The sequence below is a fragment of the Gossypium raimondii genome, chromosome 9 (genome assembly GCF_025698545.1).
Source record: "Gossypium raimondii isolate GPD5lz chromosome 9, ASM2569854v1, whole genome shotgun sequence".
Taxonomy (NCBI): Eukaryota; Viridiplantae; Streptophyta; class Magnoliopsida; order Malvales; family Malvaceae; genus Gossypium; species Gossypium raimondii.
The window spans coordinates 42,126,714-42,149,302 of NC_068573.1; the positions used below are offsets into that span (position 1 = coordinate 42,126,714).

Here is a 22,589-nt window from a genome sequence, read left to right on the forward strand (position 1 = left end):
TCCAAATTAATTTGGGGGAATACTCACATATGACATTAGTGCATAATGAGACTTAAGCTTAGACACTCAAACTCCTAAAACATTCAATTTTTCTTTAAAGACTTTTCTCATAATGTGATATCATTTGGTTAACTAAGTATGCATATCCATGCATCAAATATAATTCTTTTTTTTCTGTGAATTATAAAAGGAGGGTAATGCCCTAACAGCAATGTAACTAACGCGACTTGAACTTAAATTATACTTGGGATAATGAATACCTTGATCATCTAACCAACACACGAGATTTAAATATAACTGTTATTTAATTATAAATATATAAGCAATTATAATTATCTTTCTTTATATACCACATTAGGTAAGTGCTAAGCAACAAATTCCATCAATAAGATAAAGTAGTTTAAAACAAATAAATCTTGGATGGATTGTTGCAAGTATAAGCTAAGAGATGCATACAGCCGTATTTGGTAGTAGGGGAGGAAATGAAGTCAAGTCAAGTCAAGTCCTGCATGTGTTTTATACCAAAGCACCCAACAGTGAAGGGTGAGAGTGTCTGTTGTGTCAGTAATATGATCAAATGGAAAGAGAGAAGGAAACATGACAAAGCATGATTTTTTATTTATTTAATTTTTCAGAATAATATGAATAATTTTTGTATTTTTGAAAAAAAAAAGGTAAAGAACCTGCAGCCATGAAGCGCGTGCTATGTAAGATCCAATCACGGAGACCAAGACACAACAGTCAGGTCCACATGCTGACAAACCCAGTACTTTGTCTCATAGTGAGACGTGATACCAAACACTGCGCTCACGCGCGTCAAACTTAGGAATTGGGTCAGACATTCCATTCTCTTGTCCGAAAGCCACTACTATCCTTTCTTACTTTGACCCTGTTGTGTTGGCACTCTTCTTTTATTATTTTTTATTTTTAATTATTTTTAAGAATACTATGTTGATTTTTTGGTTATATAGATTTGAGTGAGATTTTGGAGTCTTTTGAGACTATTGTCCTTACATTAATTAAAACATATTATTGTTACTGTAATTATAATTCGTTAAAAATGTTGGTTTTGTCATGTACTACTCATAGCTATGATTTCATTTCACTCCTCTTCTTTTTCCTCACGGCTCAACAAACAAGTACGTTCTCAAATTATTACAAAATGATTCCCCCTTTCATTTACAATGCATGATTCTAACCTAATTATCACCTTCTTTCATATATTATCATTACCAATATATACATACACACCAAAATGCATGCCGGGCGAGTAATAAATAATTTAACTATTTTTAAATAAGGTTTTTGAGTTCTAAAAGTAGAAAACAATCTTAGAACAACTTGCCATCTAATTTGTCTCTAGATTCAATTAAGACCCAATATGATTGTCGAAGAGAAGAGATTGTATGAAATTATAATTCCACGTCATCCTTATTCCTTCACATTAGAGAATGACAAATTAGATTTTTCTTTCTAATTTTTAACTTTTTTCTCCTGATAAAATTTAAATTCAATTAAAAATGCTAAAAATCAAGAGAAAAAATTTGATTTGTCATTCTCTCATTGAAAATGGATAGGAATGACATGGAATCACAGTTTCATACAATCCTTTCTCAATTGTTGAATACCTAATACCTAATGATTTTCAACAATGTGACAATAAAAGCTTGAGCTTTTTCTCCAAATAGATGCTCCATTATTGTTGCAGCTTGATCACATTTGTGGCATTACACAAGAAGAATGTAATAATATCAAACACATTGTAAGCTAAAAGTCATGGCTAAAGTAATCATTCAAACAAAGGGAAAGACATAGTTAAACTGAAATAGAGATGGAGAAATTATTTAAGTAAAAACGATTATATATGGATGGATCGTTGAAAATTACATATAGAAGCATATTATTTTTGGTCAATTGTCATTCCAAAAAAAAAGAGTACCCTATATAAAGAGATTCTACTTTTGGGAAAATATTGATATGAATTACAAGGATGGGTACTACATATGGCAACAATCAGAGAAGAACATTCTTCTCTGATAAAATAAGTTGTAAAAAGTGTAAATTGTAAAACGATATATATAATTGAATACGACGAAACGAAACTTTGGATATTTCGGTAGACTTATATTATTAAGTAACACTAAAAATAAGACTTGATAATAAAGCTTTACACCCTTGAAGTTGAGAATAAAATGAAAACAAATTTTGATTGCTTAATTAATTTGGAGAATTGAAATGATTAAGCCACATTAATTTGGTAGCAGGAATTATAAGAAAATCATCAAGAGACAGGATTCAAATGTGAAACTAGAGAACTAAAACAAATATATATTTTGCTCAGAACTTTATCATCAGTACGTATATGCCTGATACAAGCTCTATAAACCGATACACTCACTATGGAAAACCAACACATACATTGAAACCTACCAATTCTAGTAAAAAAGAAACGCCTACCAAATCTAGTGTTTGATCATATTGATGACATTTGGAGTTGGAAAGTAAGTAAATTTGTGTTCATAATTGTTGTAGATGAAGAGGTGAAACTATGCAGTTCCACCCCAGTAATGATCATATCCTTGAAGCCCCAAAAACTGCCTTGACAAATTCATCAGTTCTTGCTGGTTACTATTGTTATTACTATTATCTTCCATTTTCACCGAAGCCATTTGGGTTGCTATTGAGCTCGATATCTTAGGCCTAACCTGATGATGACCGGCTTCACCTCCATAACCGGATGCCTCAATACCGCCGCCTCCACTTTCGAATTGGTACATCCCGGGAGAAGATTCCAAACCACTTAGGAAAGGAAATTGTGGGGGTTGTTGTAGCCGCCACTGATCCAAACCAGCCATAGTCAAAAGTGAAGTGCCGGGAGTAGCACCGCCACTGCCGCTAGCTAAAGCGCTTCCCATTTGAAAACTCAAGTCATTCATTCCACCAAGTGGAGCTGACATGGTCCCATAATTCAACCCAATATGATCGCTGCCACCAAATTCAGTAAGATGATGCAAAGGGGTCATGAATCTCTGTGGGCGAACCTGATGTCCAAGGCCTAAAATATCAGTGTTCCCAGTACTGTTTGAAGAAATTGTACTGGAAGAACCCGAAGCCGTTTGTCGGTCACCGCTGGCCGAAGATTTCGAGCTGCTCCCTTTGCTTCTTTTGTTCCTCCGGTATCCACCTCCGACCGGAACATTTCTCAAGGCACCTCCTCTAGTCCAGTACCTTCTACAAGTTTTGCAAAAGTGTCGGGGTTGAGTGAGGCTGTAGTTGTTGAAGTAGCAAAACTTGGTGTTGGTGGATTCACATCTTGGGCATTTTAATGCTGCTTCGGGCATCGGTATGTTGGCCAAACGAGCTCGATCGGCCATAGAACCGGGCCGGATCGAGCCTGCTCCACCCCCTCCATGTGGTTGAGGAGCTGGTAGCGGCGGTGGTGGAGGAGGAGGAGGGAGCTGATGAGCGTTAGCGCCACTACCATCACCAGCTGGATGATTCGGATGCTGTAAAAAACGCAAAGAAACACAAACAACAAAAATGAAGGCAATAAAATACAAGGTATATTCAGCAAGATATAACAAAAGTAATAGGAATATTTATCTTTTGAATTTATTTTTTTGCTTTTTTGGCAAAGAAACCATTGGAACAAATCCGAACAAAAAATAGAAAGGAAAAAAAACCCTTACTTGTTGCCAGTTGGCTGGATCAAGATAAGCTGGAAGGGAGGTAAAAACCATGGTTATGTGATGTTTCTTTTCCTTTTGTAAAGGCTTGTTGCGTTTTTGTGAGATACAAGTAATAGTGGAGAATCACATAACAAAGAGATTAGTGATAGAGAGAAAGGGAAAAGAGAGATGTGTGGAAATGAAAGAGAGAAGCAAAAAACAAATTAAAAGGAGGGTCCTTTATATATAGTATATTTAATCTATATACTAATCAACTTATCGTTCCTTCTCACTTCACTCTTTTTGTTTTATTGCTTTTTAGGGTTTGGAGAAGCTCATGTTTCTTAATCTATAAGCTTCTTTTCTTCTCTTTTCTTATGCTTCACAGACTAAGTGCAGCCATTCACAGTTCATGTTAGCAACTCGATGCCATCCTTTAAAATATTTGTATTAATGCTATAAAAATGTGTGATGTGATGCGATGTGATGCAGTAAAATAATGTAATTAGGGTGAGATTTAAGTTCAGTGTAATTTGTTAAGACTTAAGGAATATTTTAAGTAAAATAAAGTTGCTTCATAGGGGGTGCTTTGGTGGTGTGCAGCAATCCAAAGTGTACCGACCCAATAAACCCTTTTTTCCCCCCCGGTCCGGTCTGTTCCTCTTCCCCCACTGCTTTTCTTTTATTTTTGCATGGGAATATTATAAATTTCAGTGCTCTTCCACACGCTCCTTTTGAGGTGCGTGTTTTCTTACGCTCTATGATGCGGCACTATATTGTTGCCGTTTTGGTCCTCAGCCATTTTTCAACCTACCTCAGATCTGTAATCCCTAATCATTTCCCATTAAAATTTGGGATTTTAAATTTCTCTCTAAATTTTAAATATTTTAATTAATTTTTTAAACTTATATCAATTAGTTTGGAAATTTGAAATATATTTATACATATTTCATCTATAATTTAGATTTGAAGTATTAAAAAACAACCTTTTTAAATCTTAATGGCATTATTTATTTTTAATCTAATTGAAATTACCTATATATTGGATATAGGTATGTTTAAATTTTTATTTACATGTTTTAAATTTGCTTAACATTAATGTCTAAGTTGATTATTGAAGTCTTGGGTTCTAATTTACAGTACTGTTTAGGACTGTAATTTCATTTTTAAACCATTTTAAAAACGCAAAGATTGAAAAAAAAAAGAAGAAAAACAGGATGAAGTTTACCGTGTTAGAAGGGAGGTGGTCAGACAACGTAAGATCAGTTTTCTTTGATAGATTGGATTTACTTTTTTGAGGTCAATAAAAGATGCCAAAGCTAATTCCTGTAGGATAATTTTTTGTCGGATGGACTGCACAGCTTATTAGATTGTAATATTTGAAAGTAAATAGAGAGGGAAAATAAAGGCTTCGACCAAAAAGAAAAAAATAGAGAGAGAGAGAGAGAGAGAGAGAGGCTAATAATACGGTCCAGAGACTTGTCGACACTAGGCTTAGCCTTTGCTCCAAAATCCAGTAATCTTGAATGGGCTAAATTTAGTTCAATCTTCATGATAAATTTTGGGTCCAATGAGCCAGAAATTGGCATCAGCTCTTCCTCAATTGAATTTTTAGATCGTCCCATTTTGGGGTTCTGTTCACATGTTATGTTAATTATGCAAAATTCCAATACCTTTTTAAGTTTAATAGTGGTAGGGTGCTGGTTTCGGAAGATGATCTCAAATCTCTATCTTATATAACCCAACAAAGGGTACCATTTCTTGTTCTCACATTACAAAGCGTACAACTAAAATCTGATGATGGAAGGAAGACTAAGGAAATTTCCTGCAGGGCATTGAAAGACCGTATTATGAAGGGATAAATTCAGGGGCCTATTCGTATACCTTGAATGTGCTTGAGAAACCATGGAATGTTAGGAAGCTCCCATGAATTTCAGAGTATGTCAGATTTTCGCCAACCTTATGGGTATTTTATTTATTTAAACCCAAGTGAGATTTTGTAATTTACAATGGAAACATATTTCAGATAAGCTGGCATGGTATCGAGATTTGAGACACATCCCAACACCAATCAAAGCATGAAATAAATTGACATTATCCACCAAGCAAAGCAAAACTTCAAGATTCAAGACACTCTTAATTTGCTGCAAAAACACCACCATCCGGATTCCACAAAATAGAAATCTTTACTCTCTTTTTTCCCTGTGAGAGCTCTTTCCGGCACCCTGAATGGGCCCTGTAAACCGCGTAACCAGGTAGCACATTTTTTTCCCCTTTATTGCTGTCCCTTGAATCCCTTCAATTAACCATTCGGAAAAGGAAAAAAAAACATACAACTTTATCAATGTCAAACATTAAACGTGGATCTTGCCGGCCGCTGGGATCCGACTGTTTTTACTTTTGGTAAATAAAGGACAAAATGTTACTCGCTATTCACAATCATGGATAGAAAGGAAAAACCCTAGAAAGAAATCAAGGAATTACAAAGACCAAGTGGGTTGCAACTCAATTACTTCCATTTATACCAACTCCATCCAAGTTGTTCAATTATTTCTAAAACCTGTGAATCAATTGCTTGCTTAAGTATTGAAAAGCCGAATCTCCCCCCCCCCCCCCCTTTTTTTTCCCTTTTCTTACTTAAAAACAACAAAATTTTGAGCAACAATGCAACTTAAATTAGACATGCATGCTAAACCAAGCTGGCAGCATCAGGCAGACCTTGATGATGATCACTTTGTATAGCTGAAGTTGAACCAGACGGCGGCCGACGATTATTATTTGGCCTCTTTACGGCAACATTAGCTCGGCATATTGGACAGTTGTTGTGATTGTTAAGCCATAAATCAATGCAAATAGCGTGGAAGGAGTGCTTGCATCCACTCAACTGCTTTACTTCCTCCCCATCAGCAAATACAGATAAACAAACCGGGCAATCACTGCCCATATCTTTAGAGTGAGTTTCTTTTCGATACTTAAGACCTGAAACAGGCTCCCTTCTCTCGGTTACTTCGACAGCACTTCCATGGTTGTCCCTGGACCTGTCTTGGCGTTCGTCGGAAGACCAAGGAGGGCACCTGACGGCGAAAAAGAAAGCGTAGACTATAGCTGGGATCGTTATGACTGCCATAAGAGCAAGAATGAATTCGAGTGGGGATAAATCAACGCTTCTCGGTGAATCAGGGAAAGGTGGTGGTGGATTGATGCTCACTATGGAAATGTTTCCGTTTTGACCTATGGGGTCTATTTGGGGTGATAAAGAGAATGGTAACGGCGGGGGTGATGGGATAATAGTACTGCTAGTGGTGTTATCAGGCTGAGAAAGTGGTGGTGGTGATGATGATGAAAAGAAGGGTGGCGGTGGTTGTGGTGACGGTGGCGGTGGCCGGATAACAGTAGGTGAGTTCTCCATGATAAGGAGATGAATTAAAAAGAAAAATTCGATGGTAAAAGACTAATAAAAAAAAAAAAACTTGAGGCTGCTTTATTTTTGTCGAGCTGATGTATATATATATTTTAATAATTTGCAAAAGCAATAATTGAGGAGAAAATGTGGGGTTGTGGTAGGGACAAATTTCTCCTAACATCATGAAAGCAACGCATGTTTTGATACTTGAATTTTTTTTATCTTAAAATCAATATATTTATTAAAAAAAGCACAGATGCCCCAAAAGCAATTTTGATATAAAAGTTGAGACATTTATACATTTTTTAAAATAATATTAAACAGTTTTAAATTTTAATGTTTATGATTGTATTAATTATTTTTATACGTACTTAAAATATTCGAACATATATCCACTTGATTATTACAATAATAATAAATCATAATTCTATTAATTTTAAAATTGTAAGATTTATTTTTTTCAAAAATATTTAATTTAGGGTTCTTTTGGATGAACGTTTATTTTGCGTTTAAATTTTTTTGTCTCATGTTATAATATTTAATCTTATCGTTTCTGTTATTTTTATATATTAATAAGTGACCGTATATCTGAAAGGGCCTTATTTTTTATTTGACCCAAAAGAGTAGATCAGTCTAGTGCTTCCAAAGTAGGCCCAAATTGTTGTAAGCAACATTAAGTAAAGCTATTGACCCATAGTAATGAATTAAGTTGGCCCAATACAAAGTATCTTCCAAACCAAAATTAAAGTGTCAAAATCAAAATTTATATATTTATCTCATTCACAGGGCATTTTCTCCCTTTGAGTCACTTCCAAGCAAATAAACAATCATCAATAAAGGGGTATCCAATCAAACTAGCTTCAAACCCCATCGTTTTCATCATTTGGAGAGACAAAAAAAATAAAAGAAGCTAAACCCTTAAATCCGGTAATCTGCCAAGTCCCGTAGATATCGATATGCTAGATTCCGGCAAAGAGACGGCCACCTGCTGCGGGGGAGAAGTACCAGCGCGGCAAAGTGGACAATTGGAGTGCAAATGTAGCCATTTATCAATACATCCCACATGGAAAAAGTGCAAGCAATCTGGCAGTACCCGAATCTGCTCACCGTCCTTGAAATCACCCAAGCAAATGGCACACGTATCTTCATTGCAATCTTTGCTGTACCTAAAAATGGGAATCAAAGTGGGTATTGTGGAAGCACCTCTGTTTCTTTGACGAGGCCTTTCCCGTGGAATTTGGTCAACAACATATTGGGTAGTAGTATTGTCGGTCTCCACCGTGGGCCTGCGGAAGCATGTGCAAATGGTGTAAACTAAATGATAAGTAGCCACCACGATGGCTCCGGCAATGACTCCAAGAAGGCCGACGAGAACCGGGCTAAATCGGAAGACACGACCGCCGCCGCCGTCGTCGTCGTCATCCATCGTAGGAGGAGTTAAATTTGGTGGAGATTGCATGGTGGGAGAGTTGAGGTTATATGTGTTAGAAACTGTATGTATATATTACGAAAGAAAAAGAGAATGCTTACAAATTAAAGGCTTCACTTTCACTATCATATGTAACCGTAAACGTGCGTGCCACGGTCATTAACGGGGAAAACATCCATTTTTAGATTCAGAAAATTGGTGGCAACGCCGTGTCATCTTTAGCCTTCGCAGGTCTAAATCAACCATCTTCACTTAATTTAGTTCAACCTTATTTTTTTTCATTTTTTAAAAAAAAATTCAAATTTGATTTTTAAATTTCATTATATGTTAAAATTTGTTGATGCCTTTTGGGATAATTAAACTTAAAGGAAAAAGAAAGTAAGATTAATTGTATTAAACAACTCAAATTACAATATAATTTAATTTAATGAGTTTATTAGATTTCAAATTTAAAAAACAAAATTCAATATAATATATTTACTAAGTTTAAAACATATTTACTTATAACTTATAATCAATCAATTTAAATCTCAACAAACTTTGAGCCCAAAAAATTTGAGTTGAAGAATATCCAAGCTCGAGCTTATTCGAGCTTAAGATATTCAAACATGAAATAAACCGAATTTGGAGATAGTCAAATTTGAGCTCATCCCAATATGCTAGTTTGTTGAGGATTAATTTTTTTAACTATTGATACTGAAAAAGATAATATAATTATTCTCAACAAAAAGTCATCTCAATATTAATTGTTTAAGCTTTTTAATATTTACTAGTATTGTTCCGCTGCTTATTAAAGGTGACAAACCAATGCAGCGGGTTCGAGTGCTTAGATTTGGTTGTCTTTGAGTTTGAATTATTTCAAGTTTAGATTATGTTAAGCTTTGATTAACTTTTCTTAATTAGATATTCTCGGCTTGAGCTTTCTCAAGCTCATATTTTTCTTGAAATCATATTTTTTTGTACTCGAATTTTTTTGGATTCAAATTATTTGAAGTTATGTAAGCTTAAACATATTCAAATGATTTTGATGTTTTAGAAGTTATAAATATTTTTATTTCGAACTTAATAAACATATTATATTAATTTATTTGTATTTAATAAACTCATTATGTTCCCAAAAGCAACCTTTTCCATTGATATGTGTTTTTGACTTAATTAAAAGAAGTGTAAAGTATAAGAATATCCACTTATGCCTTTAATTCTATTTTAGTCGTCCACCGAATTTTTAGAGTGGCCGTCTTTATGCCAAGGGAAGTTCTCACTTCCTCTATCACTTCCCCAAGCACATAACTTGTCTTATTTATTACCATGTTTGACCAAAAGATTTTGATGATTTGCTTGCATCTTTTTGAGGATATTGTGTAGTCAACTTTGTGTTTATCATTGGAGAAAAGATTGAAGCAAGCAAGAAATTTTTCAAGAATTTTTATGTGGTCTATTTACCTTATACATTAAGATATCCAACCCATGAAGATATGGGCTAAGTTTTTGTATCCTTATATTAAGGATAATTAATTTAATAAGATTTTGACAAATTAAGATGAATTAAATGTTATTTTGTGAAAATAGATTTGTTCTCTAAATACGAAAAGTTTGTTCAATTTTGATAAAAAAATTTTATTATTGGTGTCAAACTTTTTTAGAGTTGAAATAACTTGAAGTTATCTAAATGGACCCAAATTAAATTATATAAAAGCTATTCAAATATTTTTCAACATGAAACTTGCAGCAAGTTGTGGAGATTGATGGTAGATCTCTAGTAGGATAAAAAGAAATTTTCAGAGTGGGAGAAAAAATCCATCAATTATCGCCTAGAAATGAACAGAGATCCCCTCCTTCTTCATGTTCGATCAAATCTATCTATATAGTATTTCATATCCCATCTTTATCTTCCTCTTTTTTCTTTAATTTAGAAAATTTAAATAACTATGCATTTTTTGAACCTTAATTAAGTTACACTTAATTTTTTGAAAAAAAATAATCAATTTACGAGACAACAATTAAACGCTGGTGTTAATAAATTTGCATCCTTGCCATTTAAGCAAAAATAAAACATCCCAAGACAATTGAACTAAAAATTAAGAACGGAAATTTCATAAAGTAAAAATAAAAATGGAAGATTCAAAAGGAAAACAATGGAAAATTTGTATAACAAAGAAGGTACCCGGCAATAACACCAGAGTTCAATGTTTCCAATAACTAAAATACTCAAAAATTGGCTTCAAACAAAATCCTCAAAAACATGTCTAAAGTCCAATAAAAAAGAAACCAACATGAAACGACTAAAGGAACAAATGTAAGGGTCGAAAAGAATGGAGAGAAATTTCTTAGTCCACTTCCTCAATCTTGGGGCCTGCGCCGGTTCCACTAGCTGGGGCATCCTCATCCATGCCACCCATGTCAGCACCAGCGCCTTGGTACATTTTGGCAATGATGGGGTTGCAGATGCTCTCCAATTCCTTCATCTTGTCTTCAAATTCATCTGACTCTGCAAGCTGGTTGTTGTCCAACCATTGGATGGCCTCGTCAATTGCATCTTCAACCTTCTTCTTATCTGCTGCAGCAAGTTTGGCACCAATCTTCTCATCCTTCACTGTGTTCCTCATGTTGTATGCGTAGTTCTCCAACGCGTTCTTTGCGTCCACCTTTTTCTTGTGCTCTTCGTCCTCTGACTTGTACTTCTCTGCTTCCTGAACCATTTTCTCAATTTCCTCCTTCGAAAGCCTTCCCTTGTCATTTGTAATGGTGATTTTGTTCTTCTGCCCAGTGGTTTTGTCCTCGGCGGACACATTCAAGATACCATTGGCATCAATATCAAAGCACACTGTGATCTGTGGGACACCTCTGGGAGCTGGTGGGATACCAGAGAGCTCGAATTTACCAAGCAAATTGTTATCCCTTGTCCTTGCTCTCTCACCTTCGTACACCTGGATCAACACACCAGGCTGGTTGTCTGAGTATGTAGAGAAGACCTGCTCCTTCTTGGTGGGAATGGTGGTGTTCCTCGGAATCAAAACAGTCATCACACCGCCAGCGGTTTCCAAACCGAGGGACAGTGGGGTGACATCCAAGAGCAACAGATCCTGCACCTTCTCATTACCCTCGCCACTCAAGATAGCGGCTTGAACTGCAGCACCATAAGCAACAGCTTCATCTGGGTTGATGCTCTTGCAGAGCTCCTTCCCGTTGAAGAAATCTTGCAAAAGTTGCTGAACCTTGGGAATTCTAGTAGAACCACCAACAAGCACGACATCATGGACGCTGCTTTTGTCCATCTTGGCATCCCTCAAACACTTCTCAACTGGTTCCATACATTTTCTGAATAGATCCATGTTAAGTTCCTCAAATCTGGCACGGGTAATGGTTGAGTAGAAGTCGATACCCTCGTACAGGGAATCAATTTCAATGGTGGTTTGGGCAGTGGATGAAAGAGTTCTCTTTGCTCTCTCACAAGAAGTCCTCAACCTCCTAAGAGCTCTGGGATTGCCACTAATGTCCTTCTTGTTTTTTCTCTTGAACTCTTGCACAAAATGGTTCACCATTCTATTATCAAAATCTTCACCTCCAAGGTGAGTGTCTCCAGCAGTGGCCTTCACCTCAAAGATACCCTCTTCGATGGTAAGAAGAGAGACATCAAAAGTCCCACCACCAAGATCAAAGATCAAGACATTCTTTTCACCAACGCTGGTAGCCTTTTTGTCAAGACCGTAAGCAATGGCAGCAGCAGTGGGCTCATTAATAATACGCATGACATTAAGACCAGCAATGACACCAGCATCCTTTGTAGCCTGACGCTGAGAGTCATTAAAGTATGCAGGGACAGTAACCACGGCATTCTTAACCGTAAAGCCAAGGTAAGCCTCGGCAATCTCACGCATCTTTATGAGGACCATAGACGAGATCTCCTCAGCGGCAAATTGCTTCTCCTCACCTTTGTAAGAAACTACAATCATCGGTTTATCACCAGATCCTGGTATGACCTTGAATGGCCACAATTTAATATCACTCTGAACAGCGGCATCGCTGAATCTACGACCAATCAACCTCTTTGCATCTACAAATATAAAATCACATTAACTAAGCCAAAACAAACTTAAAAGAAAATTTAGACAAGAAGATAACCCCTCAATCTATAAATTACATGACTAACCAATCACAAAAGGAACATCATATCAGAAATACATATTCAGTTTAAACCATTGGTGATATACAGATTATAAATACTTAGATGGCAACATAGATTGGTATGGTTAAATTCATAATTGAAGTTATAATCTTAAAACACATTACGCAAAAATAATTATCAGCGTATATTCTGTTTTTACATACTATAACTAATCTTATTAGAACTAGACAGGAAAAATAAATCTTGAATAATATTTCAAACTTGTGAACAACAAATAATGAAGTAACGCTATTATCATCAAAACAACTTCTTTCTCCTTTTAAACTGCTAAGCAACAAACCTAACCAACAAGTCTCATTTACGAAATAGGTAACAGTATTGAAGAGATAAATTACCTAAAATGGTTTTAGATCAGATCTGAACGAGAATCTAAGCTTGAGTAACAGCGATAACTAACTAAATCCATCGCTATCCTAGTAAAGTTCAGATCTAACTTTGTACGTACTAAAAGTTAACCTTATTATAGATCTAAACTAAACTAAAATAGATCCAAAAACAATCAAAAACACGAGATCTAAAAAATAATGAAAGTAAAAGACTCTATTTTAAAGAATAGAGAAAAAAAAGAGAGTTAAAGCTTACCAAATACGGTGTTCAAGGGGTTCATGGCGACCTGGTTCTTTGCCGCGTCACCGATCAAACGCTCGGTATCAGTAAAGCCAACATAAGACGGCGTGGTCCTGTTACCTTGATCGTTGGCGATGATCTCAACACGATCATGTTGCCAAACGCCAACGCAAGAATAAGTTGTCCCGAGATCAATCCCAATCGCTGGACCTTCTCCTTTGCCGGCCATTACTCTTCTCTTCTTTTTACGGTGTCAACGGACAATAATAAAAGAGAGAAAGAAGCAGCGGCGAAGGTTGCAACTTTCAAGTTAAGGTGGGAGGGAAAAGGAGTTGGTCTATATAGGGATTTTCTAAGTTCGTTTCTAGAATGTTCTGATTTCTAGAGTCTAGGAACCGTCCGATCTTAGGAAAATTATTTAATGGTCCCAGATTTTTTCCTTAAAAGTCCAATAAAATATCGCCACGTCGTGAATTTTGTATTGACGGGATTTAGGACCGTCCGTCCATTCAAATCTGACGTTCATTGACTGAAAAGGTTCCTCGTATTACAGCTGTTCTCATTGGCCCATTACCGTCCAGGAAGATTCCATATAGAAATACGAAAATGGTAGGTCTAATTCTTCCCTTAGTCCCTTGCTCATTCAAATTTAATTTATTTACTTGTTTAATTAAAAATTAAGTTCTAAATTATTTTTATTAAAAATAAAGTTCTTGTTAATTGAAGATATGCTAACAATTAAACTTTAATTTCCATATCAGCATTTTAAGTATGGGTTGTGACGTTAAAAATCACAAAGAGATAAATCTGAAACCATTTGAATTGAAAAAAAATCCTAAAAAAAGCCAGATAAAGGTGTTTTGATGGCTAGACTCATCATTTAAAATACGGATGTTATGAAAGTGGCTTAGGTATTTTTTGAATTACATTCAAACAGGACAACTGACTTTATTAATCTTGTTTTCAAGACATGGAAGTAGACTGTTCGTGGTCGAGTCGGGTGCTCGCCCGAAAAATGTGAGGGTTTGGGTAATAATATAGATCCGAAAAATAGGTTTGGGTAAAAAAAATACCCGTTTAAAAAATATACTAGGCCTCGAGTAAGGCTTCTTTTTTACTTTTTTTTATTTCTTGTTGTTTTTTTCACTATTTTGCTACTATTTCACAATTATATTATTACTATTTTATTGTTATCATTTGAATATTGTATAACTCTTACTTTATTGTTAATTTTGTTACTATTTTCCACATTTGCTTGTTAAGTTATATTTATGTTAAGTAACTATTGTTTTAAATTTATTTTCAATTTGTTGGAAAATATTTATTTTAATGTTTTTAGTATTTTTGATGTATTCTATATTTTTTTAAAAAATTAATAGGGGCGGGCTGGGCTGGGCCGGGCTTGGATTTTAGCATTTTATCCTAGCTAAATTTAGGTAAAATTTTAAGCCTATTTTTCAAGCCTAGGTCTAGTAAACGGGACTAAAATTTTTGTTGGACCCGCCCATTGACACTGGAGGGAATACTTACAATACATTCCTAGACAAGAAGGGTTCAAGGACTGCTTGTCCAGAACTTCTATTTATAAGTGATGACAAGCTTGTTAGAAGGAAAACAATCATGGGATTTTCTAGACAAAGGCATGATCAACGAACCAGAACCCAGAACAATGTTAATGGGAAAGTTATGTGGCAACTCAAGTTGCTCTTTAAGCTCATCATTTTCCTGTGAAAATTTGGCAACAACTGCCTTGCAACCCATAGTGAACTAAAGAAATATAACATTAAGGCACAGAACATTACCTTCTTTGTAACATAGAAGAGGAGAATATTAACTGAACACGTCTTTATGTTACAAAGAAGGTAATGTTCAGTTAAACTTGTGTAAATACGTGTAAATGTAAAGGTATCTGATACCTTTTATAATGTAAATGTTGGTTGAAATCTCATTAAACTTGTGGAGCCTTAGAAAATAACTATGGTATCAGATATATCTATTTTGCATAGCTTAAAATGAGTTACCTGATTTTATGGTGATGTTCTTTAGATGGTGTACTCTAATGAGGCTCATATTGAAGATATGTTCATTGAGTTGCCTGTAGTACTGCTAAACACTTCTGTTCCTTTATTTTGTCACCCCAACTTTTGTCATTATCAGGTGGACAGGATACGACACTCAAAAAGGGGCTGTAGATGCAGTTTCATGATCAAATGGCTTGATAACGACCTTGAAGGACAAACCCTTGCTGTCCCATCAAGTTCAGTCATGAAGCTTGCTACCAAAAGCATCAGTGACCATCCAATCATTCATACACTCTTAAAACCAGAAAAAGACACAGATTTATCATATTCATCTCCTTTCTTGACCATTCTTGACGACTCTGATGCAGAAATGGACCTTAATAAGTTGCTGCAAAAGCAAATAGAACAGATTAGCAACTTAGCTGATGCACCTGAGAAAGATTTTCTAGACGGTTTTCTATGGAGAAAAAAAGGTAAGCATCTTAGCCATTGACATTATTAGAGGATTGTGATGCAGGCTCTTTTACCAAATTGTTTTACCTCAAACATAGTCTATGGCTCCATGCAGCTAATTATCATCTGTCTTCTTCAATTTTATACTATTGTTTTCAGCGCAGATTATGTGATGTGGTTAACCTTATCATTTATTTTTAAGTTTCCTTGCCAATGAACTGATGTGGTTAACCGTATCATTTATTTTTATGTTTCCTTGCCAATGAACTGAGACATGGTTCTGTCTGGTACACATGCTGGTTGGCTTTTACTTGTCTAAAGTATATCTGACTCTTTCTGTTTCTCTGCTGATTTCAGATTTCAACTTTGTGATAAAGGAAAAGATTGTCTCAATACAGATTATTTTCTTAGCATTTGATAAGTACTATTGATATGTTTCTATGTCTGGTAATTTCTGTGGTTTCCTTCTCTGGTACAATGAGCATCTTAAGATGATATAAGAGATGTTAATGTTGTAAGTGCTAATGTGCAGTATATATCCTGCATACCAAATTCCCTGTGGTACATATCACAATAACTCAATGTTTTTTTATCTTTTCTGCGAGCTGTTAGTCTAATCCTGCTGCTAATACAGTTCTTAACAATGGACAAACACCTCACAATTCTACTGCTGAATCAATGCATGTATTCCAGCTGTTCCTGATAACCGAAATCATTTGAAGAGGATAACATGCAGTAAAACTAAACTGCAAGTGGATATAGAAACCAAGTATCAATCAGGAACTGCGGCTTCTATGCAAGAAGAATTCATTCAGAATAGGTCTCGTCTAAGCCCTCTTGCTTCACGTGCAGCTCTAGCATCATCCTTGTTAACAGCTAAGAAGTGTCTTGATATGGAATTTAGCTCCTGTATGACTGCCAACATGTTTATGAAGGGTAAACATTCCTCGGAAAATTTGGCTATTTCCGTTCCACTTGTTTCATATGCTTCCCATGCAATATCACCACTAATTTCAACACAAGGGGATGCTTCATGCAAACCCTCTTCTTGCATACCAACCAAGGTTCGGGGAAATGAAAATAATACCTCAGTGAAGATTAATCGTAGTGCTGAAGATAAGACCTCTTCTCCTGCAAAGGTTACAGCTGAAAAAGTTATCTCAGAAATTGCAATGACTGCTGAACATGCAATTGCTAGGGATAAAAAGTCCTCAGTACTTGGAGATGTTAATGTTAGGCTAACAACTCCTATGAGATTAACTCGACTGGCAATGCGGAAAGGGGCTGTGTTTCCAAATGAATGCATTGAGGTGAAGATCTGCACTGACAACAAAAAGAGAAGGATATCTGGGAACAAAAACAAGTTGTGTCATTCAGCAATTCGTCAAGAAAATGAAAATTTGGGCAATGAAGAAAACAACTCAACTCATATTATAGATTCAGGTTCATCTGAAAGAAACCTTGCTATTCTGGAGAGCAATGTGTCCGCAACAAAAACTGCAAAAGATGCCTCTACACCATGTAATGCAAAGCTTCGCACCCTCAGAACTTTACCAATGAAAAAAAAAGCTGGATTGTAAACTTGTTTCTGTTAATTTTTACACATGTCTATATATGAATGCTTGTAACTGCTATATTTATTCTTTACTCTCTTGCTGGTTCATAAAATACTTTCTTAACGTAGGCTCTTACAACTGTTTCAATATTGCAGGCAAGAATGCACAGAGTGGTAGGAGAGATCAGGGCAAGAAGAGAAAAGCAGTTTATCCGGATAAGCAAGGTCGACGATTTTCACCTCGAAATCATCTACCCCGGACTCGCTCCCAGAATAAATCCCACCATGGGAAGTAAGAGGAACTATTAGCAGTTAGAACTTATATTGCTAGCTCTAGTGTTAGAACTTATATTGCTAGCTCTAGTGTACCAGACATTAGCTATCTAGCAAAAACTAATTGCTCTAGTGTACCAGACACCAATATGCGGTAATCTTTTGAACCGAGCCATCTGGTTTTTTTTTTTTTTTTTGTTGTTGTTGTGTGATGACGAATGTGAATCTGACAGGAAGGTCTATGTAGTAAGATTTTGAATCACATTTTCATCAATATACAATCCGGATCTCGTGATCTCGTGGTTACTGATAAAGGCATTGGATGTACGACTGAGAAACTGTCTTCTTTGGTATTTTCGTAGATGCAGTGACGAAAATACATTGGAAACTAAAGTCTCAATTAAAGATTAGTAGGTGATAAATGCGGTATGCATGATAATGCAAATGGTACAATCATTTTCCAGACTTGAACTGGATGATGAAAATTAAATTTGTTACTTCTTTTTAAACCCTGAATTTCTCCTTGTTCCCCATCTTTGGCCAAACCACAAGGTCCAATGGCACTTGTAGAAACGTTAAAGCTTAATAGAAGAATTTCACAGCAGAGGCTATGGAGCTTATTATCTTGTTCCTGCCCTTTCATTATAGTTGCTAAAGTAAGTTCAAGTACAATATGAGGTCTTTAACAGAAATAGCTATCAAGTCTTAGCAGAGCTCGAAAAAGGAGTTGAAAATGAGAACCATATCCCATGATCTCGTGTTGGGAATAACACCAACTGCAGATGTCCAAACAAGATTGAGGCCTCAACAGAACAGCATTGAGAAGATTACGAAGCCATGTTCTTCAGCATACAGCAAGAGTTGCCAGTTGCCACTAAGATATAAGCCATTGTAATCAAAGAAGAAACAACTGACCTACTCAGATGGGAGAATCCAACAAGGCATGCAAATTTGCACTTCCTGTTATTAAAGCTTGATGCCAGACGAAGAATATAGCTCCCGCAACACTTCACCACTCACTAGCTATGCAAAAGATTGGCTAGCTATCTACAACCTCATATGCAAAAACAATATCTCATCTCAATTGCTATCATCATAATGCAAAAAATATTCTTTTTCTTTTTTCCTGGAACTAGATAAAGAGCAAAAGAAAATGAATAAGTGAACTATGCCTCTCCATATCTATGCATAGACCTATCAAGGAGGATTTAGTTCTTCATGAACCATCAGTTGCCTTGAGGCCACGCTTGAAACAGCACAGACCATGATAGACTACACCCCACTACAATGCTAACCCCGCTTTCACATTTGCTGCATTCCAACAGAGTGCTGCCTCAAGGTGCACCATATGTTAAATCACTTGAGCAATAGTAAATGTAAAGCAAAAACAAGAAAAATGGATATAAATATAATTCTAGCAAAACATTAGCAATAAGATGACATTTATATCAATAACTTGTTGAAGGTTTTTAACAACATTGTTTCGTCTTCGTTTCTGAAACAACTCAGTCTATCAAAATTATCATCTAAATATCCATTGCAGACACAAACAAAAAGTGCAAAATCCTCAGTTGCCTTCAAATTTTGGGTCAGCCATCACATAATGATAGGCTATAACGAGAACGAAAATGAAGATCCCAAGGAAATTCGCGAAGAAGCCAAGGTCTTGGTCATCAATCATCTGAAACATACAAGCAAAAATAACAGCACAAATCAGTTTTAAAACATATTTTTTCTTCAAATTTTAGGGCTATTGTCAATCATCTGAACATCGAGCTCTGATTTCTCAACCAGTAAAACTAATAAACGAGAAAATTTTCACATAAAAAACAATCCTAAGTTCATAACAGACTTGAGCAAAATGACTAATTACAATGATTAATTTAAAACCCAAATGATGAATTAAAAAAATACAGGAAACGAAAACAGCCATAAACTCGAAGAAAATACATGATATTACACTCATTGTTCAGATCACAACCTACAATAGAAAACTCACAAAATAAAACACGAAATTAAGTCTCTTATGAAAAAGATTGAATATTTCTACAATTACAATATCGTGACCAAGAAAACCCAATCATAAGCGTTTCTGGTATCCAATAAACGGAAATTTTACGATCTTTATCGACTCAAAACGTAACATAAAAATTGGATATTAACAAATTAAAGATCCAGAAAATTGGATAAAATTTAAAACTCTTACCTTGACAGCTTTTGAGTAATGATGAAGATGATGATCCCGAAGAACTCCGAATTTGATTATTTGATCAGAACTCGGTGAATAGAAAAAACTAGGAGTCTAGCAGATATGTGAGAGAGTTGGCTTCCGAACGATGTCGTTCTTTATTGATGTTTAAAAAAACTAGTGAATAGACAATTCTTTATTTATTTATTATAAATCTAAATAGTTTTTTATCAGTATAATTTAATATATAGTTTTAGATTTATGGATATACCAAAAGTAATTTTATATATTAAATTAATATGATTAAAGAAATTTATTTACAAAATATTCATTAATATTATCCATCATTCAATAAAATAAAATTTATTTCATACATTAAAAATAAGATGATCTTATAAATTATTCCTGATAATTTTTCATACTAATTAAAAATTACAAGACACTAGTTTTCTATATCAATATTAACATATATTATATTTTATTGAAATCAAGTTATTAGCTGGATTTATTAAAATAATGTAATTAGCTTTATTCAATTTCATTGGCTATGTACTTAATGATACAAATCCTTTCTGCCCATAGAGTGGGATGGGACAAATGCTACAAATTTAAATTTTCATAAAAATAAATATATATAATTTAGGGTTCTAATTTATTATACTAACTGATACATAGCGGCGGCACCAATCTTACTTTGGTAAATTTGCTTCTTTATTCTCTGCCAAAGCAAAATGCGAGACTAGATAAAAAAGAAATTTCCATGTATAATTTTGATCTAATAAGAACTCTTATGTACCCAAATTATGAATATATATATATAAAAGTCTAGTCTTTTGTACAATTACGATAAAGCGGTAATAATGTATATTAACTCTTTTCTAAATTATAGTGGAGAAAAATATTAGTAATTGTGTTTTGCGGAGATTTTCATATGTTTTTATTGGTTGATCTTAACTCGATTGGTATTGGTATTGTTTCCAGTGTAAAAAGATGTGGGTTCGAGTATGCTGAAGCGCATTATCTTTCTATTTAAATGATAGAAAAGGGTCATAAGTAATTCTAAACATTATATAAAAAATAAATATGATAAAAAATTATAATAAGATTAATATTTACTAAAAAGAAATCAGCCATACTTAATTTAAAGCAACTATTCTTGACATGTGACCACTTCATTACGCCACAATAACAATTGTCTTTTTCTTTTCTTCCCATTATTACTTTCGTTTTTGGGAAACCCCTATTATTACTTAGACAAGGCAATTATTATCCCATGCATGTTGAAGAAGGCATCTTTTAACTTCTGTTCCAAACTAAGTTAATTTTTTACACAGTGGCAAAATATTATATATATAAAGTTTAGTATTTGGTACATTAATTGTGTATTTTTTAATTTTTTATATGCCTCGTTTCTTTTATATATTTATTATATCTTATTGAACATTTGTCATCATCCTAATAAAGACTTGTGAAGTCTAAAACTTTTTAACAATGTATCAATAATTTTTCACATGTATATAACCGTAATCATAAATGGTTTTATAATCTAAAACAAAATATTGTGTCTTTTCTAATTATATTTTTTCTAAAATGATAATAGTCAAATGATAATTTTTAATAAAATGTGTCTAGAATTACTTATAGCCCTACAAAATCCTTAAATAAAAGAATAAACACGTTTTAGGGTACTCAAACCTATATCTTCTTACACCGATAACGACACTAATACCAATACTAATGAGCTAAGACTTAATTCGATAGTTAAATAATAAATTTTATCGTTAATTTTAGAATAACCATATTTTTAACTTTGATCATACAGTTGATAATAAATTAAATTTAAATTATAAATATAATATTTATATTAATGTATAAAAATCGTTATGACAAAAATATTTAAGCATAAAATTAAATTATTATAATAAATTATGTAAAATATGAGATAAATTAAGATATAAAAACATTAAAAAAAACAAAATACACGATGTCATAAAATGACATGTACACGACATAAATATTAGAATGTGTTAAAATTTCCATAAAAATATTATTAATATCTAAACATTTATATAATTTTTTATAATAGTTAAAAAAACAAATATGATATAGATTCGTAATATATAATAACATGAATACACCAAAACTATGTAAGATATTAGATTAATTGAGATGCTATAAAAAAATAATTTATTATTCCAATGTAATTTATGTATAAATTTGTAATAATTTTAAAAAAATTTACAAGCCCAACAATTTATGTCATGAATACTTAAGCTTGAGACTCGCCATGTGCAATTATATGTATAGGCCTCTGAGTCTCATTTATGTATGGGAGTTTTAGTCTAGTTAGTCGACTTTAGTCTAGACTTTATAACTTTTTAATCCATTTGTGCTACAACAGTTTGATTGTACTTGGTGATTACTCGAATAATCCATTTATAATAATTTGATATTTGTTCGAGCTTATATTTGCAATTATACTATACTTGTAACACTAAAAAAAAAGGAAATAATGCAATGAATCAAAATAATAATAATGCATCAATTTTATTGCTTATATCGAATGATCTAATTAACCCTAATGCATTTATTGATTAAAGTTTAGTACGTATCATTTAAAAAAATTCATTTCAGTCCTTCTATTATTAAAAATAATAATTTATTAGTTTTTATACATTTGATAAGTTGACATTTCAGTTCTTGCATGTTAATTCTGCTGTTACTGGAATGGCCTTGTTTAATAGTGACTAACATGACATTAAATTTTGTTTCAAAAAAAAAACATGACATTAAATTAAATTAAAAATCTTTTGGTCTTGAAAATAAACCCAATGATTTAGTTTAAT

At 34.0% G+C, this 22,589-nt stretch overlaps 6 protein-coding genes across 7 annotated transcripts; 1 reads left to right on the top strand and 5 right to left on the bottom strand.

Moving 5' to 3' along the window:
• Positions 1 to 2,300: 2,300 nt before the first annotated feature.
• On the bottom strand, positions 2,301 to 3,904 carry LOC105799857 (dof zinc finger protein DOF2.4). The gene is made up of 2 exons (XM_012630633.2): positions 3,690 to 3,904; positions 2,301 to 3,506 (listed from the first exon to the last, which is right to left on the bottom strand). The coding sequence occupies exons 1-2, from the start codon at positions 3,738 to 3,740 to the stop codon at positions 2,547 to 2,549; spliced, it is 1,011 nt and encodes a 336-aa protein (XP_012486087.1). The 5' UTR covers positions 3,741 to 3,904; the 3' UTR covers positions 2,301 to 2,546.
• Positions 3,905 to 5,616: 1,712 nt separating this feature from the next.
• Positions 5,617 to 7,150, bottom strand: LOC105799860 (RING-H2 finger protein ATL33). 2 transcript variants are annotated; one of them, XM_052620550.1, is made up of 2 exons: positions 6,387 to 7,150; positions 5,617 to 5,964 (listed from the first exon to the last, which is right to left on the bottom strand). In XM_052620550.1, the coding sequence occupies exons 1-2, from the start codon at positions 7,075 to 7,077 to the stop codon at positions 5,855 to 5,857; spliced, it is 801 nt and encodes a 266-aa protein (XP_052476510.1). In that variant the 5' UTR covers positions 7,078 to 7,150; the 3' UTR covers positions 5,617 to 5,854. The 2 variants fall into 2 exon arrangements, with proteins under 2 accessions (XP_052476510.1, XP_052476511.1); XM_052620551.1 differs by lacking the exon at positions 5,617 to 5,964 and having other exon boundaries at positions 6,016 to 7,149.
• An 831-nt stretch (positions 7,151 to 7,981) lies between these two features.
• On the bottom strand, positions 7,982 to 8,497 carry LOC105799861 (RING-H2 finger protein ATL51). The gene has a single exon (XM_012630637.2). The coding sequence runs from the start codon at positions 8,495 to 8,497 to the stop codon at positions 7,982 to 7,984; it is 516 nt and encodes a 171-aa protein (XP_012486091.2).
• Positions 8,498 to 10,620: 2,123 nt separating this feature from the next.
• Positions 10,621 to 13,571, bottom strand: LOC105799859 (heat shock cognate 70 kDa protein). The gene is made up of 2 exons (XM_012630635.2): positions 13,269 to 13,571; positions 10,621 to 12,554 (listed from the first exon to the last, which is right to left on the bottom strand). The coding sequence occupies exons 1-2, from the start codon at positions 13,480 to 13,482 to the stop codon at positions 10,828 to 10,830; spliced, it is 1,941 nt and encodes a 646-aa protein (XP_012486089.1). The 5' UTR covers positions 13,483 to 13,571; the 3' UTR covers positions 10,621 to 10,827.
• Positions 13,572 to 15,715: 2,144 nt separating this feature from the next.
• Positions 15,716 to 17,914, top strand: LOC105799862 (uncharacterized). The gene is made up of 2 exons (XM_052620630.1): positions 15,716 to 17,248; positions 17,439 to 17,914. The coding sequence occupies exons 1-2, from the start codon at positions 16,522 to 16,524 to the stop codon at positions 17,576 to 17,578; spliced, it is 867 nt and encodes a 288-aa protein (XP_052476590.1). The 5' UTR covers positions 15,716 to 16,521; the 3' UTR covers positions 17,579 to 17,914.
• A 1,066-nt stretch (positions 17,915 to 18,980) lies between these two features.
• LOC105799863 (dolichyl-diphosphooligosaccharide--protein glycosyltransferase subunit 4A) lies at positions 18,981 to 19,236 on the bottom strand. The gene has a single exon (XM_012630640.2). It carries the CDS (start codon positions 19,234 to 19,236, stop codon positions 19,123 to 19,125), a length of 114 nt encoding a protein of 37 aa, XP_012486094.1. The 3' UTR covers positions 18,981 to 19,122.
• Between the last annotated feature and the right edge of the window lie 3,353 nt (positions 19,237 to 22,589).

Bases quoted from the DNA above. Each gene is read 5' to 3' on its own strand.
- LOC105799857 (XM_012630633.2), bottom strand. From the start codon at position 3,740: ATGGTTTTTACCTCCCTTCCAGCTTATCTTGATCCAGCCAACTGGCAA. The intron at 3,507-3,689 runs GTAAGGGTTTTT...CGTTTTTTACAG, and splicing joins ATCCAGCCAACTGGCAACAA to CATCCGAATCATCCAGCTGG.
- LOC105799860 (XM_052620550.1), bottom strand. From the start codon at position 7,077: ATGGAGAACTCACCTACTGTTATCCGGCCACCGCCACCGTCACCACAA. The intron at 5,965-6,386 runs GTCTGCCTGATG...GGTTAATTGAAG, and splicing joins ACAAAGTGATCATCATCAAG to GGATTCAAGGGACAGCAATA.
- LOC105799861 (XM_012630637.2), bottom strand. From the start codon at position 8,497: ATGGATGACGACGACGACGGCGGCGGCGGTCGTGTCTTCCGATTTAGC.
- LOC105799859 (XM_012630635.2), bottom strand. From the start codon at position 13,482: ATGGCCGGCAAAGGAGAAGGTCCAGCGATTGGGATTGATCTCGGGACA. The intron at 12,555-13,268 runs GTAAGCTTTAAC...TTATATTTGTAG, and splicing joins CCCCTTGAACACCGTATTTG to ATGCAAAGAGGTTGATTGGT.
- LOC105799862 (XM_052620630.1), top strand. From the start codon at position 16,522: ATGCAAGAAGAATTCATTCAGAATAGGTCTCGTCTAAGCCCTCTTGCT. The intron at 17,249-17,438 runs GTAATGCAAAGC...TCAATATTGCAG, and splicing joins AAAAGATGCCTCTACACCAT to GCAAGAATGCACAGAGTGGT.
- LOC105799863 (XM_012630640.2), bottom strand. From the start codon at position 19,236: ATGATTGATGACCAAGACCTTGGCTTCTTCGCGAATTTCCTTGGGATC.